At 45.5% G+C, this 24,299-nt stretch overlaps 1 protein-coding gene across 3 annotated transcripts in view; it reads left to right on the top strand.

Annotated features, from left to right (window-relative positions):
• KCNT2 (potassium sodium-activated channel subfamily T member 2) overlaps window positions 1–24,299 on the top strand; it is a 1,642,055-nt gene that overhangs the window by 1,138,553 nt on the left and 479,203 nt on the right. For all 3 annotated transcript variants that reach the window (XM_073642937.1, XM_073642939.1, XM_073642938.1), the window contains exon 14: window positions 1,295–1,403. In XM_073642937.1, the coding sequence (XP_073499038.1) occupies window positions 1,295–1,403 (109 nt within the window). The remainder of the gene's footprint in view (window positions 1–1,294; window positions 1,404–24,299) is intronic.

A 24,299-nucleotide genomic window follows, 5' to 3' on the forward strand; every position in this document is an offset into this window, starting at 1 on the left:
GTAGCTAAGTAGTTTGACCATCAAACAGCTGTGAATTGCTTCACTGACACAGTGAAAGACATTTTTAATGGAGGCCAGAAATGGCAGTATTTTCTGACAACATATATGTGATCCGTGTGACAGAGAAAACAGAGTTTTAAATACCTGGCCTCTAGGTAAGTAATTTGAACAGCAAACTGCTGTGAATTGCTTCACTGACACACTAAAGGAAATTTTTAATGGAGGCCAGAAATGGCAGTATTTTCTGACAACGTATATGTGATCTGCGTGATGGAGAAAACAGAGTTTTAAATATCTGGCCTGTAGGTAACTAGTTTGAACAGCAAACTGCTGTGAATTGCTTCACTGACACACTGAAAGAAATTTTTCATGGAGGCCAGAAACGGCAGTGTTTTCTGATAACGTATATGTGATCCGTGTGATGGAGAAAACAGAGTTTTAAATAGCTGGATTTCTAGCGCTCTAATATGGAAAGGACCTGGCTGTTTTCTGCAGTGCCAACAAGCAAATGGCGCAGAAAAACGGTGTTCTCTCGATTGCTTTTTAAGCAAATAAAGAGGATTAAGATCCAAAGAAAAATATTCCTGGCCCCTGAGACCTGAGCCTTTGTATAGAAATATCTAACAGCAGCAGAAGGCAGAATTGGAATGGAGCCTCTTGTGCTATGTGCACTGCAGTCTGCTATATACACTGCCTGCCTATATACACCCTGCCTGATATCTCTGCAGATGGATTAGTTAGTCCTCAAAAGGACTGTTTGTTAAGATGGATATGTGTAATGTACAGTTTTTCTCCCTACTCTACCTAATGCACAAGCAAATCTCTCCCTGACGCAGCAGCACCTCTCCCTACACTGTCTGATTCCGGAGTGACTGTGACGAGCATGGCGGCGCCAGGTCTGATATAGACCCGATGAAGCTGTGCGGCCAGCCAATCACTGTAATGCCACAACCACCATGGCTATGGCATTACAATGAGTGGCAGGCAATCCCTGCATGTTCATTGGCTCTGTAAAGAGCGCAAAACATGCAGGGAGGAGACTCGAGCTCCCGCCGAGCAACCCCGGAAATACTCGGCGAGCGCCGAGCATCTTGAGCAGTGAGATGCCCGGGCGAGTACCGAGCAGTGGCGAGCACGCTCGCTCATCACTAAATGTAATCTCTAGAGATGTGAGACCAATCACAGGTGTATTTTTAAAGTTTTATGCATTTTCAATTTGCATTAATTCATTTTTATACAGAATAATACAAAATGTATTTGTTTTAATCATTGATTCTTTTATTTTACTTTTTAGATCATGTTGTATGTGAAGAAGAATTTAAACATGCAATGCTTGCTCTAAACTGCATATGTCCAGCCACCTCTACATTAATCACTTTGCTGGTTCATACCTCAAGAGGACTGTAAGTATTTCTTTTTGTATAGATGCATAGGCAAACATAAAAGAAGTTGTTCAATTTTAAGTTTTGTTCACTTACTCTGTTCTTATGTCCTACATCTCAACCCTATCAAATATTCAGCTGTGTTTGTGGTGCCCCTGAGGGTTCGACCGCCACAGGGATGCTGCACCTCTTTGATGGGGTGTGGTATCCCTCCTTCGAGGTAAGAATGGTGCAATGATCAGGACCCCACCTCCACATCCAACACCACACTTCTCCCACCAGAGGGGGGGCTAGTAAGCACTAGTGTGCTGCCCCTACTGGAAAAGGGGAGACTGGGGAACCAAAAGATAGGGGGAACCATGTAGAGGGTGAGGGTGGAGGACGCACATTTAGTTACACTTAATAATTCATATTTAATAAATAGCCATCTTGGGCTCATGGTTCTTTGATTGTGATCTCCCCCCCTGAACGTGGATCCTGTGTGGACCTGCAGCGGATGGAGACACGGCCCTCGTACCCTGGCCTTGGGTCGAGGGGCAGGTTCGAGTTAACATATGTCTCAACCCGGTCAAAGACCATGACCAAAAAAGGCCCGGAGTTTAGGAGTGTAGCTCCACCACAAAAGGATCCCAGGGGGATGCAGACGGAGCTGTATGCGCCACCTGTCCTCGCTGTTCTGATTTATTCAGAGGGATTCCGGCTTCAAGAGTGGTACCGGCCCCCGACACCTGACTTTGCTACTCCACGTCATAGTCAGGAAAGCCCGGCAGGCCCCGAGGATCCAACTGGGTAACGGAAGGAGCGGAGCTGCCACCCGTGCCCTTTTTCTGAGTCTAGTCCAGAGGGAGACCCGGCCTATTTACACACACAGACAGGAAAGGACTCGGTCTGAAGTCTAGGAACACTCTGGTGCGGGGTCCTGATTGAACACTTGTATTACTCAGAGGTTGTCGGACCCCCGTCCCTGGTGACCGCAGAACTCTGTGAGGAGCAGGGAGAAGCCTTGTAGCTGCATTATCCACCGTGAGTAAACACCATGGAAGTCAACCCCTGTGGCGTCCGGACTCTTTATTCTGCACCACACTGTGCAACACCAGACCTCCTACACTACAACCCCCTCCTCCTCGTCTTCTGCCCTGAGGCCCTGCTCCGCCTGTGGGGAGTAGTGTCAACTACAGCTTCCACAACATCACACCTCAGAGGACTGCAGCAGCGCTGGTGGCCATCACCAGGTACCACAGGTGGCGTAGTCGATAACAACCACTCAACCCTGATAGCCCTTACATCCTTTTTAATGTGACGGCCCTGGGCACGGGACAGGTCTAGGCCACGGCTACAACCTGATCCAACATCTGACCCGGCTCCGAGTAAACCCCCATCTTCCCAGGGCAGCGAGCATCACATCATGTTCATAATAATTGGAACAGAAATTTCTTAAATAAGTTAACTAAACTCATTTATATGATTTTCATATGGTACTATGTAAAATGGACTTGCGTAGGTCCCAATTTTTTGGCTAAAATTCTGGTGTAAAAAGTTTTGAAAATGTACAAAATTTTGGCAAAACTTAAGGCTACACTACAATTTTGACAATTTTGATGTTTTTACTCCATTTGTGCCCCCAGCTGTGACAAAGTGGGTGGAGTCGGAGAGGGGAAGAGCGGAACATGGTAACCATTGGACTTCAAATTCATGACGAGCGGGGACATTTGCTTCTGCACTAATCAAACTCTAGCAGTGACTGGAGTAAGATTTGTGGTGAGGAGCACATAAAGGAGCACACCACTTGTCAGATAACCCTGATTCATTAAGAGACATAAGCCTTGCATTCCACTCTGCCTTTTCATCTAGAATTCTCAGCTCCAAAATTTTGGAGGAAAATGGGGGGTGCGTCTTATAGTTCGAATGTTGCTGGGGGGTATTTATATATATATATATATATATATTGTGTGGGGGGAGAGGTTGCGGCGGAGCGGGGAACAGGAAGCAGCAGCTGCCTGTTGCAGCCTACACTGTCCCTGCTGCTAAAGAAAATGATTATTCACTGCTCCCCATGCCCATAGGCGTGGGGAGAAGTGAATATTCATGCTCCTTAATAGCGGCACACAATGTATCAGCAGCGTGGCTCCTGCTGCTGCCGGGCGATCGCGTGTGCCCGCTATTAAAGGGCATGAATATTCACCCCCTCTCCATGCCCATGGGAGTGGGGAGGGGGTGAATATTCATGCCATTTAAATGGCATGAATATTCACCCCCTCAAAATTAATACATTATGCGGCTACGCTGTGTGCCGGCTATGAAGGAGCATGAAGTCACTGCTCCCCGTGCTCACAGTCCCGGCGTGGGGAGCAGTGACTTCCGGCAGGGATGAGGGGATACGGATGAGGGGTGTCATGCATACCAGGATAGGGATGAGGGGTGCCATGCATACTAGGATAAGGATGAGGGGAGCCATGCATACCAGGATAAGGATGCGGGGTGCCATGCATATCAGGATGGAGGGGTGCCATGCATATCAGGATGGGGATGGGAGCCACGTATTATAGGAAGAGGGGGCATATCTACCAGAATGGGGGATATTATCAGAATTGGGGGACATTACCCCTATTCCAGTGTCAGCAGTTGACCCGCTCCCCCTTAACAGTGCACTGTGACCACAATTTTTGCTTACATATTTTTTTCTATTTTCCTCCTCTAAAACCTAGGTGCGTCTTATGGTCCGATGCATCTTATAGTCCGAAAAATACGGTAATAATTGTGATGTTCATTGCAGCCCTTTGAAGGATTTAATAAGATGTTTTGATAATGTATTAAATTTGAGGGGGTGAATATTCATGCCATTTAACAGTGGGCACACGCGATCGCCCGGCAGCAGCAGGAGCCGCGCTGCAGCTACGCTGTGTGCTGGCTATGAAGGAGCATGAAGTCACTGCTCCCCGCGCACACAGTCCCAGCAGCTGATCTCTCCTTGTGAGCCGCGCATGGCAGTGACGTCATGCGCAGCTCATCTGTAGAGATCAGTGCGGGCAGACAGGATGAAGCGCTGGAGGAGAGAGAAGAAAGGTGAGTAAGAGTGTTTATTTTTTATGTGCAGCCTGATGGGCATTAGGGGGACCATTCATACAAGGATAAGGATGAGGGGGCCATACATACTAGGGTAAGGATGAGGGGGCCCATACATACCAGGGTAAGGATGAGGGGTGCCATGCATACCAGGATAAGGATGAGGGGTGCCATGCATACCAGGATAGGGATGAGGGGTGCCATGCATACCAGGATATGGAAGAGGGGTGCCATGCATACCAGGATAGGGATGAGGTGTGCTATGCATACCAGGATAGAGATGAGGGGTGCCATGCATACCAGGATAGGGATGAGGGGAGCAATGCATACCAGGATAGGGATGAGGGGAGCCATGCATACCAGGATAGGGATGAGGGGTGCCATGCATACCACGATAGGGATGAGGGGTGCCATGCATACCAGGATAAGGATGAGGGGGCCATGCATACCAGGATAAGGATGAAGGGTGCCATGCATATCAGGATAAGAATGAGGGGGCCATGCATACCAGAATAAGGATGAGGGGTGCCATGCATACCAGTATAAGGATGAGGGGTGCCATGCATACCAGGATAGGGAAGAGGGGTGGCATGCATACCAGGATAGGGATGAGGGGTGTCATGCATACCAGGATAGGGATGAGCGGTGCCATGCATACTAGGATAAGGATGAGGGGTGCCATGCATACCAGGATAAGGATGCGGGGTGCCATGCATATCAGGATGGAGGGGTGCCATGCATATCAGGATGGGGATGGGAGCCACGTATTATAGGAAGAGGGGGCATATCTACCAGAATGGGGGATATTATCAGAATTGGGGGACATTACCTCTTTTCCAGTGTCAGCAGCAGACCCGCTCCCCCTTAACAGTGCACCATGACCACAATTTTTGCTTACATTTTTTTTCTATTTTCCTCCTCTAAAACCTAGGTGCGTCTTATGGTCCGATGCGTCTTATAGTCTGAAAAATACGGTAATAATTGTGTTGCTCATTGCAGCCTTTTGAAGGATTTAATAAGATGTTTTGATAATGTATTAAATTTGTATTGTGTGAAGTCCCAATTTTTATGTCACTGTCCCCTGAGCAGACTACAAAAGGAAAGACTACATTAAATTACATTGATAGGTGTGTTTTTTGCAAGTGAGACAGGAAGGATAAGGAGTTCTAAGGTCTTCCTTAGAGATGAGCAGATTGATCTGCGGAGGATCAAGTTCAAATAGAATTTCCTAAAATCTGCACATGTGAATTAGAATAATCTGAATTTCCATTCATAGTGCACAATTAAATATTTTTTACTAGTGCCATTTCCCATATGTTGCACAATGAGTAAGCGGGCTATTGACATAATGTGTGACAGCACGGGCTTTCCTATGATGTTCAGCAGCAATCCAATCACATGGTGAAGTACGGACAAGCAGCAGGGCTATCACAAGCAGTATATAATAGGGGCTGGCCAAAGAAAGCCATTTTAGGCCTGTACTGTATAGAAATAGGAGTTCAGATCACACAGCATAGGTGTAGATAAATTTCTAATGCCATAGTGCTATACTACTTCATTGCCGATCTACCAGATTGAAAATGAGAGTGATAGTCTCAGTCTTTGAATAGATATATGAGATTCAATTGGTATACAGTGAACTGTTGTAGAGTCTCATTATCATTAGAGATGAGCGAACATGTTTGGAAAATGTTTGCCAATTTCAAATTCAGCACGAACGTTGCACATTCGGATCCGTGATCGGACACTCAAGCGTTTTTACTTAAAATCTGCAAAATTTGGTAAAAGTGTGAATAATAATTGCTTTTCCACTACAGTATTTTCATCACTTTGGCTAGGATAGTGCTGCTGTATGATGAGCGGAGGGATGTATTTGACGAGAGGAGGGGGTCGGGAGAGGTCAGAGGAGCGGCGTGCTTATGATCTAATTTTTTTTTTACTTAATGTGTGCAAATTGAGGCTAGCCAATCAGAGTGCAGGAACCATCCACAATGTCCAGACACATGGGTTTGTGTCATTAGCTGCTAAAATCACATGTCCCCCTCCATATAAAAAGCAGACATGTTGTTTCAGTGCCATTTTGTAAGTATAACAGGTCAGAGAGGATGCTCCTGGATACCGAGCGATTTTAGATAGTTAGCTAGGTGGTTGCTTCTAAGTCAGATAGTTTAGATAGATAGGATCCTGTGTGGCTTTGAAATCGAGCTTTCAGTACATTTTTTTTTAATTCTATTAGTGATATCCAGACAAAGACAGCAGGGCACATTTCAGCATAGAAGTCTGTTGTGCATTGCTTCTAATGTGCTCCATGCACGAGTACACCTTTAAAAATCTAATTGTTCCTGTTGCTAACGTAATACAGCATGCCATATCTCAGCTTGTCATTTTGTGGTGGTGAAATTCAGTTGTATGCATAACTTGGTCAGAGTAAAAAATTCCGCTTTTCACAGTATATATATAAAAAAAAAATATTGTTACAAACGTGATACTGCAGGACAAATGTCAGTTTGAAATTGTTTGGAGCATATATTCTATTGTATACAGGCCTCATCCACAGTAAAAAAAGATAGTTCTTCTGTCAGTAATGACATACAGTAGGCCAGATGTCAGTTTGAAATAGTTTGGAGCATATATTCTATATTATACAGGTCTCATCCACAGCAAAAACATAATAATTTCTTCTATTAGTAACATCATACAGCAGGCCACATGTCAGTTTGAAATTGTTTGGAGCATATATTCTATAGTATACAGGTCTCATCCACAGCACAAACATAATAATTTCTTCTATTAGTAACATCATACAGCAGGCCACATGTCAGTTTGAAATTGTTTGGAGCATATATTCTATAGTATACAGGTCTCATCCACAGCAAAAACATAATAATTTCTTCTATTAGTAACATCATACAGCAGGCCACATGTCAGTTTGAAATTGTTTGGAGCATATATTCTATAGTATACAGGTCTCATCCACAGCAAAAACATAATAATTTCTTCTATTAGTAACATCATACAGCAGGCCACATGTCAGTTTGAAATTGTTTGGAGCATATATTCTATTGTATACAGGCCTCATCCACAGTAAAAAAAATAGTTCTTCTGTTAGCATGTGATACAGTAGGCCAGATGTTAGTTGGAAATTTTTGGTGATGATATTGTTCTCCATACAGGGGTACACATGATGAAATCAAAATTGGTTTTCTTACTACCGTGCTACCTAAAGCAGGCTACATTTCATCTTTTAATTCTTTAGTGCTGATTCTGCTCTCCATATAGGGGTTCACGTGATAAAATATAACATTGTTTTCTTACTACCGAGATACATACAGTAGACCACATTTCTGCTTGTAATTATCTAGAGTATATATTCTGCTGTATACAGGCCTCGTCCACAGTAAAAAAAATCTAATATCTTCTGTTACTAACATGATACAGCAGGCCACATCTCAGCTATTATTTTTTTGGTGCATATATTCTACTGTATCCAGACCTCATCTATAGAGATGAGCGGTTTTCGACTCGAACTGTTTGCCAATCTCAAATTCGAGCTGTTTTGGGCGGTGTTTGAGCCGTTAGACGAATCCGAACGATTTGCAAAAAATCCGGCTGTTCGAGGTTATGTTCGATAACTGTTCGTGCACCAAAATTGCAACTGGATTTTTTCACAGTAATACCGTTAATCAATGTTAATAGACAGTTTCAGTGTAGAGTGGGCGGGGGGAGGGGCAGGGGACGTATCTCTGCTGAAATAATGCCGATCTACATTTTTTTTTTCTTTCCCGCATTTACAGTGAGGAGGTGCAGTCTGTCAGCCTATCAGCAGCGTACACATGCAGCGAAGTGCTTTTTTTTCACACAAGCAAGGGCATGTGTCATTGGCTGTGTATGTCACATGTCCTTGCCCTATAACACCCAGCCATTTTCCCCGTCGCCGCCATTTTCTCACTGCTGCAGATGAGTGTTAGATGGCACCGCTGCTGCTGTGGGCGCTATACTTTGTAACTGTGTGAATTGCAAGCAAATTTGCTCTTAAATAGACAGATAGGTTTAGAGAGAAGGGAGTAGTTGGAATTGCAGCCCTTTTGAGGGCTAGGTTACAGCAGTTCCTAGCACTATTTGCCAGGCAGGTCTGTGCCAGTGCTGTGCAAGTGTTTTTCACAGCATTTGGGTAAATATAGCTAAGCCAATCCTTTTGGGCCTCTAGCAGTCTGTGTTAGTCAGTGGAGTAGCCTATCTGTGTTGCAAGCTACACCACCTGTGTATCTAATACCAATTTTTTACTGCACCTAGCCCAGTAAATACTTTTGGGCCTGTAGCAGTGTCTGTTAATCATTGTAGTAGCCCATCTGTACAAAGCTACACCACCTTTGTATTTAATAACAATTTTTTACTGCATCTAGCCCAGTAAATCCTTTTGAGCCTGTAGCAGTGTCTGTTACGCATTGTAGTAGCCCATCTGTACCAAGCTACTCCACTTTTGTATTTAATAACCATTTTTTACTGCATCTAGCCCAGTAAATACTTTTGGGCCAGTAGCAGTGTCTGTTACTCATTGTAGTAGCCCATCTGTACCAAGCTACACCACCTTTATATTTAATAACATTTTTTTACTACATCTAGCCAAGTAAAACCTTTAGGGCATAGTAGCAGAGTCTGGTAGTCAGTGGAGTAGCCCATCTGTGCCAAGCTACACCACCTTTGTATTTAATAACAATTTTTTACTGCATCTAGCCCAGTGAATACTTTTGGGCCAGTAGCAGTGTCTGTTACTCATTGTAGTAGTCCATCTGTACCAAGCTACACCACCTTTGTATTTAGTAACAATTTTTACTGCATCTAGCCCAGTAAATCATTTTGGGCATGTAGCAGTGTCTGTTACGCATTGTAGTAGCCAATCTGTACCAAGCTACACCTCGTTTGTATTTAATAACAATTTTTTACTGCATCTAGCCCAGTAAATACTTTTGGGCCTGTAGCAGTGTCTGTTACGCATTGTAGTAGCCCATCTGTACCAAGCTACACCAACTTTGTATTTAATAACAATTGTTTACTGCATCTAGCCCAGTAAATACTTTTGGGCCTGTAGCAGTGTCTGTTACTCATTGTAGCAGCCCACCTGTACTAAGCTACACCACCTTTGTATTTAATAACAATTTTTAACTGCATCTAGCCCAGTAAATACTTTTGGGCCTGTAGCAGTGTCTGTTACGCATTGTAGTAGTCCATCTTTTCCAAGCTACACCACCTTTTTATTTAATAACAATTTTTTACTGCATCTAGCCCAGTAAATCCTTTTGGGCGTGTAGCAGTGTCTGTTACTCATTGTAGTAGCCCATCTGTACCAAGCTACACCACCTTTGTATTTAATAACAATTTTTTACTGCATCTAGCCCAGTAAATCCTTTTGGGCCTGTAGCAGTGTCTGTTACTCATTGTAGTAGCCCATCTGTACCAAGCTACACCACCTTTGTATTTAATAACAATTTTTTACTACATCTAGCCAAGTAAAACCTTTTGGGCCTGTAGCAGTGTCTGTTACTCATTGGAGTAGCCTATCTGTACGGATATGCAGCGATACTAAATAACCAATGGTGCCCAAGCTTATGGCCTCCATATTGGGCAGAACAAGTGCTGACAAAAAACAGACACTCCTGGAACTCTTCCCAATAGTGGTAGCAATAGAAATATGGGGCGCGCGCCAGGCTAACAAAAATATACGCTACATAACAAAAAACACCAGCCTAGCACACTGTATTAATAAGATGGCATCATCGTCTCTCCCAGTGCTAGGCCTACTATGCCAGCTAGCATTCCTGTGCCTAAAACACAATGTATGGGTCCACGCTAGCCACGATGCTGAGGGGTCTAACACTGCTGCTAACGCATTATCACAATTCAATTGGCAGATTTTCACAGAGCTCCTCCCCAACGCCCACCCATCGGCAACAGTTGCCCACCCTCCCTATGGGATCTAGTGGCGAATAGTTGATGCCATTAATCAGAGCGTTAGTTGCCCCGTCGACGTGGCAAGCATACGGTAAGGCATGGGAAGAGTGGACACGACTAGTAGCAGGCAGACGGGTTGACCAATGTGAAGAAGCCAGATCACAAGTCACCATAGAATTTCTCCACCAGCTAATTATGAGGGGCATATCAGGGGCGTCAGCGCAGCGGTTTCTGACCGGAGTAGCATTTCACTTCCAACTACTGAATTGGGGATATGTGACAAAGAGATTCATCATCAGACAATCCTTAAAAGGGTGGAAAAGGGGTCAGCCAAGTCAGGAGTGTAGACGTCCCGTCCCATGTCACTAAAACTGATTTCTCACATCATACCCCTAACACCATTTACATGACACCCACAATTTGAAGCAACACTACTGTCTACTGCATTTGCGATCGCCTTCTTCGGGGAGCTATCCATAAGTGAATTACCAAATCCAAAATTACCACCAGTGGAGGCTTATTACACCAGGACGTAGTCATAGCCAATAATGCAATACGTCTACGCATACGCAAATCGAAAACAATTCCAGCGGGCAGGGGCAATTGGGTGCTTCTACAACCCACAAACGGTACACTGAGTCGGGTAACAATAGTAAAAACATATATAACCATCAGATCACAAAGTAATTTCTTCCTATCACACATTGATGGTACGCCATTATCAAGATACCAGTTCCAAGCTATATTTAATAAATTCCTAACATCGGCAGGGAACCACCCCAAAGATTACGGGACACACTCATTCCGCATAGGCGCGCCACGGAAGCAGCAAGAGCAGGATTGTCAGAAACGGAAGTTCAGAGGATATGGAGATGGCGATCCACGTGTTTGGCGAGATACATAAGACCGGACTTGTTATCCTAACGTGCTTTGTTTCTTTTACAGGTGACGCTAAGCCAACAGTGTGGGTGATAGGCCACTCATATATATATTGGGCAGAAAAAAGGGCGAAAGTCCGCCCATGCCGGAGGAAATTAGAGTTTCATTGCACATATTTCAACTGGAGAGGTATTAGAGGCCTGCAATGGCCACAGGTACTAATGGAGGTAATCAAGGTAGGTAGAGAGGCAAGAGGTCCAGTCATCTTAGTTATACAGGCCGGGGTAAATGACCTAGGTCACCACAAGAGCGCATAACTAATGACAATAATGAAACTAGACACTGAGCGCTTCAGAGAATTTTTCACAAAACTAACTATAGCATGGTCAGAGATTGTGCCGATAGCGGTATGTCAAGATGCGCGAGACATCACGGCCATCGAACGGACAAGGCGGGTAATAAATATTCGGATGGCAAAATTTAGAAGAGACAGAGGCGGTGTAGTGATACGACACCGACAACTGGAAGGAGATAAAGCAGGCCTCATACTGCCTGACGGTGTTCACTTAATGGATATTGGACAGGACATATTCCTGTCAGGACTCCAGGACGGAGTGGAACAAGCGTTAAGAGTGATGGATGGGGGTTAGAGTCCTGCATACGAGTACGCAGGATCCTCCGTGGCCTGCAAATAGAAAGGACATGTTGGAGAGTTACACTTGTTGGCCAACTTGCCGGTGTGGAGACACAGGGCATGCTGCAACAAGCTGAATTATTTTAGAAATAAAATGCCTTTCTAATGGAATGAGTATAAAGAGTTAATAAAGCTGTGACCGATCCTCACCCATCCAGTTGTAAGAGTTACATTATTGTATTGTCAAGGAAAGGGGGGCATTAGGGGGGCTGAGCGTCTGGGTTTGGTTGGGGGTCCCAACAGTCTGCCTAGGCTAGATGCAGTTAAAAATTCTTATTAGATACTCAGGCTAATACGCTGACTAGCAGACACTGAAGCTTTGGAGCAGACCTCTGAGTAAACAGCACTTCTGAATCAACCATCTGTGCTACCCCAAGCCATAGTGTATGTAGTTTCTTACGGTTAAAAGTGGGGGGGGGAGCGACCCAACCCACCTGGAATTGACAATGCCAACGTCACGTAAAACACAGCAAGGGGACTCCAAAAAGAGTCTCCATTTTTTCCAAAGATTGTGGCACAGACACCACTTAAGTGGTATCAATTGCCCCAGAGTTGCTTAAAACGGTTGGTGAGGTGATTTTACCAAATCCTCAAGCTTTTAGTCTCCAGAGGATGACACAGGGGTAGAAAAGTCCTTGCAGATCCATTATTTGATCATCTTTATAAACGTGAGTCTGTCTACATTCTCAGTGGACAGCCATGTGCGCTTCTCTGTCAGCACACCACCAGCAGCGCTGAACACACGTTCAGAGAGAATGCTGGCTGCAGGGCATAACAAGATCTCCAAGGCGTGAGTGACAAGCTCTAAACATTTTTCCAGATTATAAGCCCAAAATGAGCAAGGGTCCAGTGACACAGTCATGGCTTCGATGTTCACTTTGAGATACTCCTGTACCATCCTCTCTAGGCGTTGAATATGTGTCAGACTTCTTGTCTCCTGTGGCCTTGCAAAGGATGGTCTAAAAAACTGGTGAAACGATTCCGCAAAATTGCTGTTACCAGCAGATACTGTGTTACTGTTACGGTTTGAGTGCTGAACACTTGACAGTCCCACGGCTGGCAAGTTAGAACTGTGAGATTCACTACATGCACCACTGGAGTTTTGTGGAAAAGCACATGTAAGATTCTGCAACAGTCTCTGCTGATACTACTCCATGAGTGAATCCCTTTCTATGGCAGGAATTATTTCGGCAAATTTAGTTTTGTACTGGGGATCTAAGAGTGTGGCAACACAGTAGTCAGGATTATTTCGAATTCTGACAATTCGAGGGTCATGTTGCTGGTAGTGCAGCAAGAAGGCACTCTTATCTTGCGCATCTAGGAGGACCAAGTCCTTGTTGTGTTGGTGGCGAGGTAACAATCATGCTTCCTTCCTCTGCCCTCTCTCCCCAACATGGCACAACAGAAATGTGATCAAGGTCTCCCTCATCTGATGAGTCTTCCATCAGTTCGCGCTCCACTTCTTCCTGGGCTCCTGCACCTTCCGCACTAGTTTGGCTGCTACCATGCACCCTGGTAAATCCATCTCCCTCACCCTCACATGCCTGCCGCCTTGGGGCTGCCGACCGTCTGGACCTTGCAGATGTTAGCCCTTCCGCATACAACTCCTCCTCCTCTACTTCCTCCACCTCCTCTTGTCGCACCACCTGACTCCGAATTCTGTTTAACATGTGCTCCAGCATGTAAATCACCGGAATAGTCATGCTGATAATGGCATCATCAGCACTAAACATCTTCGTCGCCATTTCAAAACTGTGCAGAACAGTGCATAGGTCAGTGATCTGAGACCACTCCTCCAGCGTGATTTGCCCCACCTCTGGATCCCGTTGGCCCAGGCTATACGTCAGAACGTATTGCACCAGGGCTTGTCGGTGCTGCCACAGTCGCTGCAACATGTGCAGAGTTGAATTCCACCAAGTAGGCACATCGCATTTTAGCCGGTGAAGTGGCAGGCCCAACTACTTCTGTAGAGATGTAAGTCGCTGAGCTGCGGGATGCGAACGGCGGAAGTGAGCACACAGCGACCGTGCCCTCTGCAGAAGGCCATCTAGTCCGGGTTAGTGGGCTAAAAAATTCTGGACAACCAGTTTCAACACGTGAGCCATACAAGGCAAGTGTGTGACATTGCCCCGACGAAGGGCCAAACCGAGGTTTGCAGCATTGTCGCACACGGCCTTCCCTGGTTTCAGGTCCAGTGGAGACAACCATTCATGAAACTGGTTCTCCAGAGCTGACCACAACTCCTCAGCTGTGTGACTCACATTTCCCAGACATTTCAAAGTAAAAACCACCTGATGACGTTGAGCCCTGCTGCCAGCATAGTAAGGAGGTGTGCAGGATCCCTTCTGTGAAGTTAGAAAGCATGTGGCATGAGTAGACAAGCTTTGGGTGCAGGTGGAGGACCGAGAGGAGGTTGAGGAGGCAAAAGCAGTGGAGGAACTTCAAGATAAAGAGGATTGACGCACAACTCGTGGGGACAGCAAGACTTGGACAGCAGCCCCTTGTCCTGCTGTCACCATAGTTACCCAGTGCCCAGTCAGCGACATGTAACGCCCCTGTCCATGCCTACTCGTCCAAGTGTCTGTGGTGAAATGCACCCTGTCACACACAGAGTTTCTCAAAGAAGCGGTGATGTTGTGTGCGACATGCTGGTGGAGTGCAGGCACACCTTTCTTTGAGAAGTAGTGCCGACTGGGCATCTGGTACTGGGGCACTGCAACGGACATAAGGTCTCGAAAATCCTCTGTGTCCACCAGGCGGAAAGGCAGCATTTCTGTAGCCAAGAGCTTGCAGATGGTGAAATTCAACCTCTTAGCTTTCTCATGGCTAGGAAGAAATGGTCTTTTACTTGTCCACATCTGAGGGACCGAGGGCTGGCTGTTGTGCTTAGACGGGGTTGAGAAGGGTGTCCCCGGCAAACTGCCGGTCTGTGAGGAAGATGCAGGCGGACATGTTAGGTTGCCTTGATCCAAAGGTGGTGCAATCAATGTCGGAGAGCGCTCATCACCAGCTGGTGTTTCCACCTTCAAAGAAAATGATGACCTTCCAATCATGCTAGCTGTTGCGGGTAAAGAGGTGGCAGGTCTGCGTCCCAAAACAGGTGTGACTGCTGTCCCCCCAGTCACAGAGGATGAAGAGGCCACGGAAGCACAAGATGGGGCAGACAGTGGTTGGCCCGGCCTGCTAGGCCACATTGTAGCACAGTGAGCTTCCCACTGCAACTTATGCTTCATATCCATGTGACGGTTCATGCATGAAGTACTCAAACTATGGATTTTTTGGCCTCTACTTAGCTTTTGGTGACAAATGTTACAGATAACACGAGTTGGGTCATCCTTATCGATCTGAAAAAATGCCCAGGCTATGCAAGGCTTAGCACCCATGCGACCTGAAGAGCCACCACGACTTGGGGTCAGAGGCAGAGTTGTGTTTGAGGATGCAGTTGTTGACGTGCTTCCAGTACTATGTCTCTGTCCAGGAAGGCGCAACCTGACCTCGTCGTCACTAGCATCCTCCTCCACCTCCTCTGCTGACCTCATCTCTTGGCTGACTGTGGGTTGACAGTAAGTGGGATCTGCAACCTTTTCATCATCACCCTGTGTGTTCTCACACCCGTCGTCCTCAGAGCCAACCTCATCCTGCCCTGACAAAAAACTCAAGTTGTCACTCCAATCAGGTATTTGAGTCTCATCACCATCTTCCTCATTGTCTCCACCAACAGGAGTTACAGTTTGGGAACGAGGGTCTGCATTATGATCTGAACCTTCTGCGTCTGGTCCTGGATCCGACTCATAAAGATTCTGGGCATCAGTGCAGATCATTTCCTCGTCTGGATTCACAGAAGCTCTGGAGCCGACCTCCGATTCCCAGGCTATAGTATGAGTAAACAGCTCTGCAGACTCAACCATCTGTTCTACCCCATGCTCAGACAGGCAGCTGGAGACTTGGGAGCTGTGAGGAAGCAAGTGCGATTGGGGTGACACCTCTGAGGACTGGAGTATTTGTGATATTGAAGTTGAGGTGGAGGAGAGCCCACTTAAAGGAGCACTTGATATCCGTTGAAGCACCTGCTGTTTTTGTGCCTCATCTGGAATTTGTAGTGATTGGCGTGGCCGTAAGAAAGGGATCTTATCACATTGTCCGCTAAAAGAAGTAGACATCTTAGTTTGGCTGGAAGATGGTCTTTCTTCTGCAGATGTTACTGTTGCTTTAACACCTACCCCACGGACACAACCTTTTTTTCCCTTCCCAACACGCCTATTCCCCTTTCCACCAGCAGCAGGCCTTTTTCCACTCATTTTGGTGGTTAACTAATTGACAACTCTGGAGTTGTTTGCACAAAAACGATGGATAGGAACCAAGCAGTGCTGAGTGGCCAAACTGTGGTATTAGCCCAAAAGGATTGGCTGGGTTAGATGTAGTAAAACAATTTTATTACAGACACAGGTGGTGGAGCTTAGTATAGATGGACTAATAGAATGAGTCCCACACACTGCTACAAGCCCAAAATTATTTTATGAGCTAGATGCAGATAAAAATTATTTGTAATTTGCAAGCTGGAGGAGCTTAGCATAGATGGACTAAGAATAAGTCCCACACACTGCTACAAGCCCAAAATTAAAATCCGAGCTAGATGCAGATAAAAATTATTTGTAATTTACAAGCTGGAGGAGCTTAGTATAGAGGGACTAAGAATAAGTCCCACACACTGCTACAATCCCAAAATTATTTTCCGAGCTAGATGCAGATAAAAAATATTTGTAATTTCAAAGCTGGTGGAGCTTGGTATAGATGGCCTAATACAATGAGTACCACAAACTACTACTATACCAAAAATTATTTTCCAGGCAAGATGCAGATAAAAATTATTATTAATTTCAAAACTGGTGGAGCTTGGTATAGATGGCCTAATACAATGATTACCACACACTGCTACTATGCGCAAAATTATTTTCCAGGCAAGATGCAGCTAAAAATTGTTAGTAATTTGAAAGCTGGTGGAGCTTAGTATAGATGGCCTAATAGAATGAGTACCACACACTGCTAATATGCCCAAAATTATTTTACAGGGAAGATGCAGCTAAAAAGTATTATTAATTTCAAAGCTGGTGGAGCTTGGTATAGATGGCCTAATACAATGAGTACCACACACTGCTACTATGCCCAAAATTATTTTCCAGGCAAGATGCAGCTAAAAATTATTAGTAATTTCAAAACTGGTGGAGCTTAGTATAGATGGCCTAATACACTGTGTTCCAAATTATTATGCAAATAATATTTTCTCAGACTTTCCCAAATTACCTATATGAATCGCAGTCATTGTAATTTTCCAGTCTAATAACTATTAGAGTACAATTGAAAGGTTTTTGTACAAACTGCCTATGATAACAGTATATTTTTTAAAAAATAAAAAACTCAAACTGCACTCAAAATGCATGTTCCAAATTATTATGCACAGCAGAGTTTTCAACCTTTTCACTTTAATAAAGAACAAAAAAATTGTCATTTTTGAAATTATAAGCATTAGCAGGTTATTACAAACTGAAATCAAACAGTTTTCAACTCAAAACTTTATTCTAGGTGATGTTACATTTGCACATAGGACCGCTTGTTCGAAAGGAGCTTCTGAACTCTCTCGTCCATTGAATTTGTCAGGTTTTGGATGGTTTCTGCTTCAATTGTTTTGCATGAGGACAGAATACCCTCCCAGAGCTGTTGCTTAGATGTGAACTGCCTCCCGCCATCATAGACAATCCTTTTGATGTTGCTCCAGAGGTTCTCAATGGGGTTGAGGTCAGGGGAGCATGGGTGCCACACCATAAGTTTGTCCCCTTTTATGCCCATAGCAGCTAGAGATGCAGATGTGTTATGTGCAGCATGAGACGGGGCATTATCATGCATGAAAATGATCTTGCTGCAGAATGCACGGTTCTTCTTCTTGAACCATGGAAGGAAGTGCTATTTGAGAAACACAACATACATTATGGAGTTCATCTTTACCCCTTCAGGGATCCTAAAAGGGCCGACAATCTCTCTCCCCTTTATTCCAGCCCAAAACAATACTCCACCTCCTCATTGTTAGCGCAGTAGCCGTGTTTGCATGGGGTGTCCATCAACCAGCCATCCTCCACTCCATCCATCTGGACCATCGAGATCATTTCATGCATGATAATGCCCCGTCTCATGCTGCACAGAACACATCTGCATCTCTGGCTGCTATGGGCATAAAAGGGGACAAGCTTATGGTGTGGCACCCATGCTCCCCTGAACTCAACCCCATTGAGAACCTCTGGAGCATCATCAAAAGGATTGTCTATGATGGCGGGAGGTAGTTCACATCTAAGCAACAGCTCTGGGAGGGTATTCTGTCCTCATGCAAAACAATTGAAGCAGAAACCATCCAAAACCTGACAAATTCAATGGACGAGAGAGTTCAGAAGCTCCTTTCGAACAATCGGTCCTATGTGCAAATGTAACATCACCTAGAATAAAGTTTTGAGTTGAAAACTGTTTGATTTCAGTTTGTAATAACCTGCTAATGCTTATAATTTCAAAAATGACAATTTTTTGTTCTTTATTAAAATGAAAAGGTTGAAAACTCTGCTGTGCATAACAATTTGGAACATGCATTTTGAGTGCAGTTTGAGTTTTTTATTTTTTTAAAAATATACTGTTTAGAGATGAGCGTTGTTCTACTCAAACTGTTCGCCAATCTCAAATTCGAGCTGTTTTGGGCGGTGTTCGAGCCGTTCGGCGAACACGAACAATTTGAGAAAAATTCGGCTGTTCGAGGTTATGTTCGATAACTGTTCGTGCACCAAAATCATAACTGGATTTTTTCTCAGTAATGATGAAAATTAATGTTAAAACGCAGTTTGAGTGTACAGCGGGGTGGGGGGAGGGGCAGGGGATGGATCTCTGCAGGAACAATGAAGATCTCCATTTTTTTTTCTCTTTCCCGCATTTGCAGTGGGGAGGTGCAATCTGTCAGCCTATCAGCAGCGCACACACGGAGCGAAGTGCTTTTTTTCACACAAGCAAGGGCATGTGTCATTGGCAGTGTATGTCACATGTCCTTGCCCTATAAGACCAAGCCATTTTCCCCGTCGCCACCATTTTCTCACTGCTGCAGCTGCGTGTTAGACGGCACCGCTGTTGCTGTGTGCGCTATACCTTGTTAATTTCAAGCCAATTTTCGCACAAATCTACAGATAGCTTGGGAGTAGGGAATAGTTGTGATTGCAGTCCTTTTAAGGACTAGGTTACAGCATTTCCTACGACTTTTATCAGGCAGGTCTGTGCTCTTAAATAGATAGATTGTGGGAGTAAAGACTAATTGTTATTGGAGTCCTTTTCAGGACTAGGTTACATCAGTTCCTATCAGTTTTTGCCAGGCAGGTCTGTGCCAGTGCTGTGCAAGTTTTTTTCACAGCATTTGGCTGAATCTAGCAAAGCTAATCCTTTTTGGCCTATTGCAGAGTGTGTTAGTCAGTGGAGTAGCCTATCTGTGTTGCAAGATATACCACCTGGGTATAGAATACCAATTTTTTTACTGCACCTAGTGAAGTAAAATCTTTTGGGCATAGCATCATTCTATTAGTCCATCTATACTGACCTCCATCAGGTTGCAAATTGAATATAATTTTTTTCTGCATCTAGCTCTGAAAAAATATTGGGCTTCTAGCTGTGTGTGGGACTTGTTCTATTAATCCATCTATACAGACCTCCATCAGGTTGCAAACTGAATATATTTTTTTCTGCATCTACCTCTGAAAAAATATTGGGCTTCTAGCTGTGTGTGGGACTTGTTCTATTAATCCATCTATACAGACCTCCATCAGGTTGCAAACTGAATATATTTTTTTCTGCATCTACCTCTGAAAAAATATTGGGCTTCTAGCTGTGTGTGGGACTTGTTCTATTAATCCATCTATACAGACCTCCATCAGGTTGCAAACTGAATATATTTTTTTCTGCATCTACCTCTGAAAAAATATTGGGCTTCTAGCTGTGTGTGGGACTTGTTCTATTAATCCATCTATACAGACCTCCATCAGGTTGCAAATTGAATATAATTTTTTTCTGCATCTAACCCAGCCAATAGTTTTGGCCTAATACCACAGTTTGGCCACTCAGCTCTGCTCGGTTCCCATCCATTGTTTTTTTGTGCAAACAACTCCAGAGTTGTGAATTGGTTAACCACCAAAATGAGTGGAAAAAGGCCTGCTGCTGGTGGAAAGGGGAATAGGCGTGTTGGGAAGGGGAAAAAAGGTTGTGTCCGTGGGGTAGGTGTTAAAGCAACAGTAACATCTGCAGAAGAAAGACCATCTACCAGCCAAACTAAAATGTCTACTTCTTTTAGCGGACAATGTGATAAGATCCCTTTCTTACGGCCACGCCAATCGCTACAAATTCCAGATGAGGCACAAAAACAGCAGGTGCTTCAACGGATATCAAGTGCTCCTTTAAGTGGGCTCTCCTCAACATCAACTTCAACATCACAAATACTCCAGTCCTCAAAGGTGTCACCCCAATCGCACTTGCTTCCTCACAGCTCCCAAATCTCCAGCTGCCCGTCTGAGTATGAGGTAGAACAGATGGTTGAGTCTGCAGAGCTGTTTACTCATACTATAGCCTGGGAATCAGAGGTCGACTCCAGCGCTTCTGTGAATCCAGACGAGGAAATGATCTGCACTGATGCCCAGAATCTTTATGAGTCGGATCCAGGACCAGACGCAGAAGGTTCTGACCATAATGTAGACCCTCATTCCCAAACTGTAACTCCTGTTGGTGGAGACAATGAGGAAGACGATGATAAGACTCAAATACCTGATTGGAGCGACAACTTTAGTTTTTTGTCAGGGCAGGAACAGGTTGGCTCTGAGGACGACGGGTGTGATAACGCACAGGGTGATGATGATGAGGTTGGAGATCCCACTTACTGTCAACCCACAGTCAGCCAAGAGATGAGGTCAGCAGAGGAGGTGGAGGAAGATGCTAGTGACGACGAGGTCAGGTTGCGCCTTCCTGGACAGAGACGTAGTACTGGAAGCACGTCAACAACTGCATCCTCAAACACAACTCTGCCTCTCACCACAAGTCGTGGTGGCTCTTCAGGTCGCATGGGTGCTAAGCCTTGCATAGCCTGGGCATTTTTTCAGATCGATAAAGATGACCCAACTCGTGTTATCTGTAACATTTGTCAGCAAAAGCTAAGTAGAGGCCAAAAAATACATAGTTTGAGTACTTCATGCATGAACCGGCACATGGACATGAAGCATAAGTTGCAGTGGGAAGCTCAGTGTGCTACAATGCGGCCTAGCCGGCCGGGCCAACCACCGTCTGCCATATCTTGTGCATCCGCGGCCTCTTCATCCTCTGTGACTGGGGGGACAGCAGTCACACCTGTTTTGGGGCGCAGACCTGCCACCTCTTTACCCGCAACAGCCAGCGTGATTGGCAGGTCATCATTTTCTTTGGAGGTGGTAACACCAGCTGGTGTTGAGCGCTGTCCGACATCGATAGCACCACCTTTGGATCAAGGCAACCTAACATGTCCGCCTGCATCTTCCTCACAGACCGGCAGTTTGCCGGGGACACCCTTATCAACCCCGTCTAAGCACAATAGCCAGTCCTCGGTCCCTCAGATGTGGACAAGTAAAAGACCATTTCCTTCTAGCCATGAGAAAGCTAAGAGGTTGAATTTCACCATCTGCAAGCTCTTGGCTACAGAAATGCTGCCTTTCCGCCTGGTGGACACAGAGGATTTTCGAGACCTTATGTCCGTCGCAGTGCCCCAGTACCAGATGCCAAGTCGGCACTACTTCTCAAAGAAAGGTGTGCCTGCGCTCCACCAGCATGTCGCACACAACATCACCGCTTCTTTGAGAAACTCTGTGTGTGACAGGGTGCATTTCACCACAGACACTTGGACGAGTAGGCATGGACAGGGGCGTTACATGTCGCTGACTGGGCACTGGGTAACTATGGTGACAGCAGGACAAGGGGCTGCTGTCCAAGTCTTGCCGTCCCCACGAGTTGTGCGTCAATCCTCTTTATGTCAAAGTTCCTCCACTGCTTCTGCCTCCTCAACCTCCTCTCGGTCTTCCACCTGCACCCAAAGCCTGTCTGGTCATGCCACAAGCTTTCTAACTGCGCAGAAGGGATCCTGCACACCTCCTTACTATGCTGGCAGTAGGGCTCAACGTCATCAGGCGGTTTTTACATTGAAATGTCTGGGAAATGTGAGTCACACAGCTGAGGAGTTGTGGTCAGCTCTGGAGAACCAATTTCATGAATGGTTGTCTCCACTGGACCTGAAACCAGGGAAGGCCGTGTGCGACAATGCTGCAAACCTGGGTGCGGCCCTTCGCCGGGGCAATGTCACACACGTTCCTTGTATGGCTCACGTGTTGAACCTGGTTGTCCAGCAATTTTTAGCCCACTATCCCAGACTAGATGGCCTTCTGCAGAGGGCACGGTCGCTGTGTGCTCACTTCCGCCGTTCGCATCCCGCAGCTCAGCGACTTACATCTCTACAGAAGTCGTTGGGCCTGCCACTTCACCGGCTAAAATGCGATGTGCCTACCCGGTGGAATTCAACTCTGCACATGTTGCAGCGACTGTGGCAGCACCGACAAGCCCTGGTGCAATACGTTCTGACATATAGCCTGGGCCAACGAGATTCAGAGGTGGGGCAAATCACGCTGGAGGAGTCCTCTCAGATCAGGGACCTATGCACCCTTCTGCACAGTTTTGAAATGGCGACGAAGATGTTTAGTGCTGACGATGCCATTATCAGCATGACTATTCCGGTGATTTACATGCTGGAGCACATGTTAAACAGAATTCGGAGTCAGGTGGTGGCACAAGAGGAGGTGGAGGAAGTAGAGGAGGAGGAGTTGTATGCGGAAGGGCTAACATCTGCAAGGTCCAGACGGTCGGCAGCACCAAGGCGGCAGGCATGTGAGGGTGGGGGAGATGGTTTTACCAGGGCGCATGGTAGCAGCCAAACTAGTGAGAAAGGTGCAGGAGCCCAGGAAGAAGTGGAGGACGAACTGATGGAAGACTCATCAGATGAGGGAGACCTTGATCACATTTCTGTTGTGCGAGGTTGGGGGGAGAGGACATAGAAAGGAAGCATGATTGTTACCTCGCCACCAACACAACAGGGACTTGGTGCTCCTGGGTGCGCAACACACATGAGTGCCTTCTTGCTGCACTACCTGCAACATGACCCTCGAATTGTGAGAATTAGAAATAATCCTGACTACTGGGTTGCCACACTGTTAGATCCCCGGTACAAAAGTAAATTTGCAGAAATTATTCCTGCCATAGAAAGGGATGCACGCATGCAGGAGTATCAGCAGAGACTGTTGCAGAATCTTACATGTGCTTTTCCACAAAATACCAGTGGTGCACGTAGTGAATCTCACAGTTCCAACTTGCCAACCGTGGGACCGTCAAGTGTTCAGCACTCAAACCGTAACAGAACCACAGTATCTGCTGGTAACATCAATTTTGCGGAATCATTTCACCACTTTTTTAGCCCATCCTTTGCAAGGCCACAGGAGACAAGAAGTCTGACACATAGTCAACGCCTAGAGACGAGGGTACAGGAGTATCTCCAAGTAAACATTGAAGCCACGACTGTGTCACTGGACCCTTGCTCTTTTTGGGCTTCCAATCTGGATAAATGGCCGGAGCTAGCCACTTACGCCTTGGAGATCTTGTCATGCCCCGCAGCCAGCGTTCTGTCTGAACGTGTGTTCAGCGCTGCTGGTGGTGTGCTGACAGATAAGCGCATGCGGCTCTCCACTGATAATGTAGACAGACTCACGTTCATAAAGATGAACAAATCATGGATCCGAAACGACTTTTCTACCCCTGTGTCATCCTGGGGAGAGTAAAAGCTTGATGATTGGTTAAAATCACCCTACCAACCGTTTTAAGCTTTCAAATTACTAATCATGTTTATCTGTATCTTGGCTGGAAAATAATTTGGGCTTTGTAGCAGTGTGCAGCACTGATTCTATTAGGCCATCTATAATAAGCTCCACCAGATTTAAAATTACTAATCATGTTTATCTGTATCTTGACTGGAAAATAATTTGGGCTTTGTAGCAGTGTGCAGCACTGATCCTATTAGGCCATCTATACTAAAGCTTCACCAGATTTAAAATTAATAATAATTTTTAGCTGCATCTAGCCCGGAAAATAATTTTGGGGCTCCGAGATGCGCAAGACACATAAGTGCCTTCTTGCTGCACTACCTGCAGCATGACCCTCATATTGTCAGAATTCGAAGTAATCATGACTACTGGGTTGCCACA

This window comes from Phyllobates terribilis, unplaced genomic scaffold, assembly GCF_046119375.1.
Source record: "Phyllobates terribilis strain yellow unplaced genomic scaffold, ASM4611937v1 Scaffold_8__6_contigs__length_399053987, whole genome shotgun sequence".
Classification (NCBI taxonomy): domain Eukaryota; kingdom Metazoa; phylum Chordata; class Amphibia; order Anura; family Dendrobatidae; genus Phyllobates; species Phyllobates terribilis.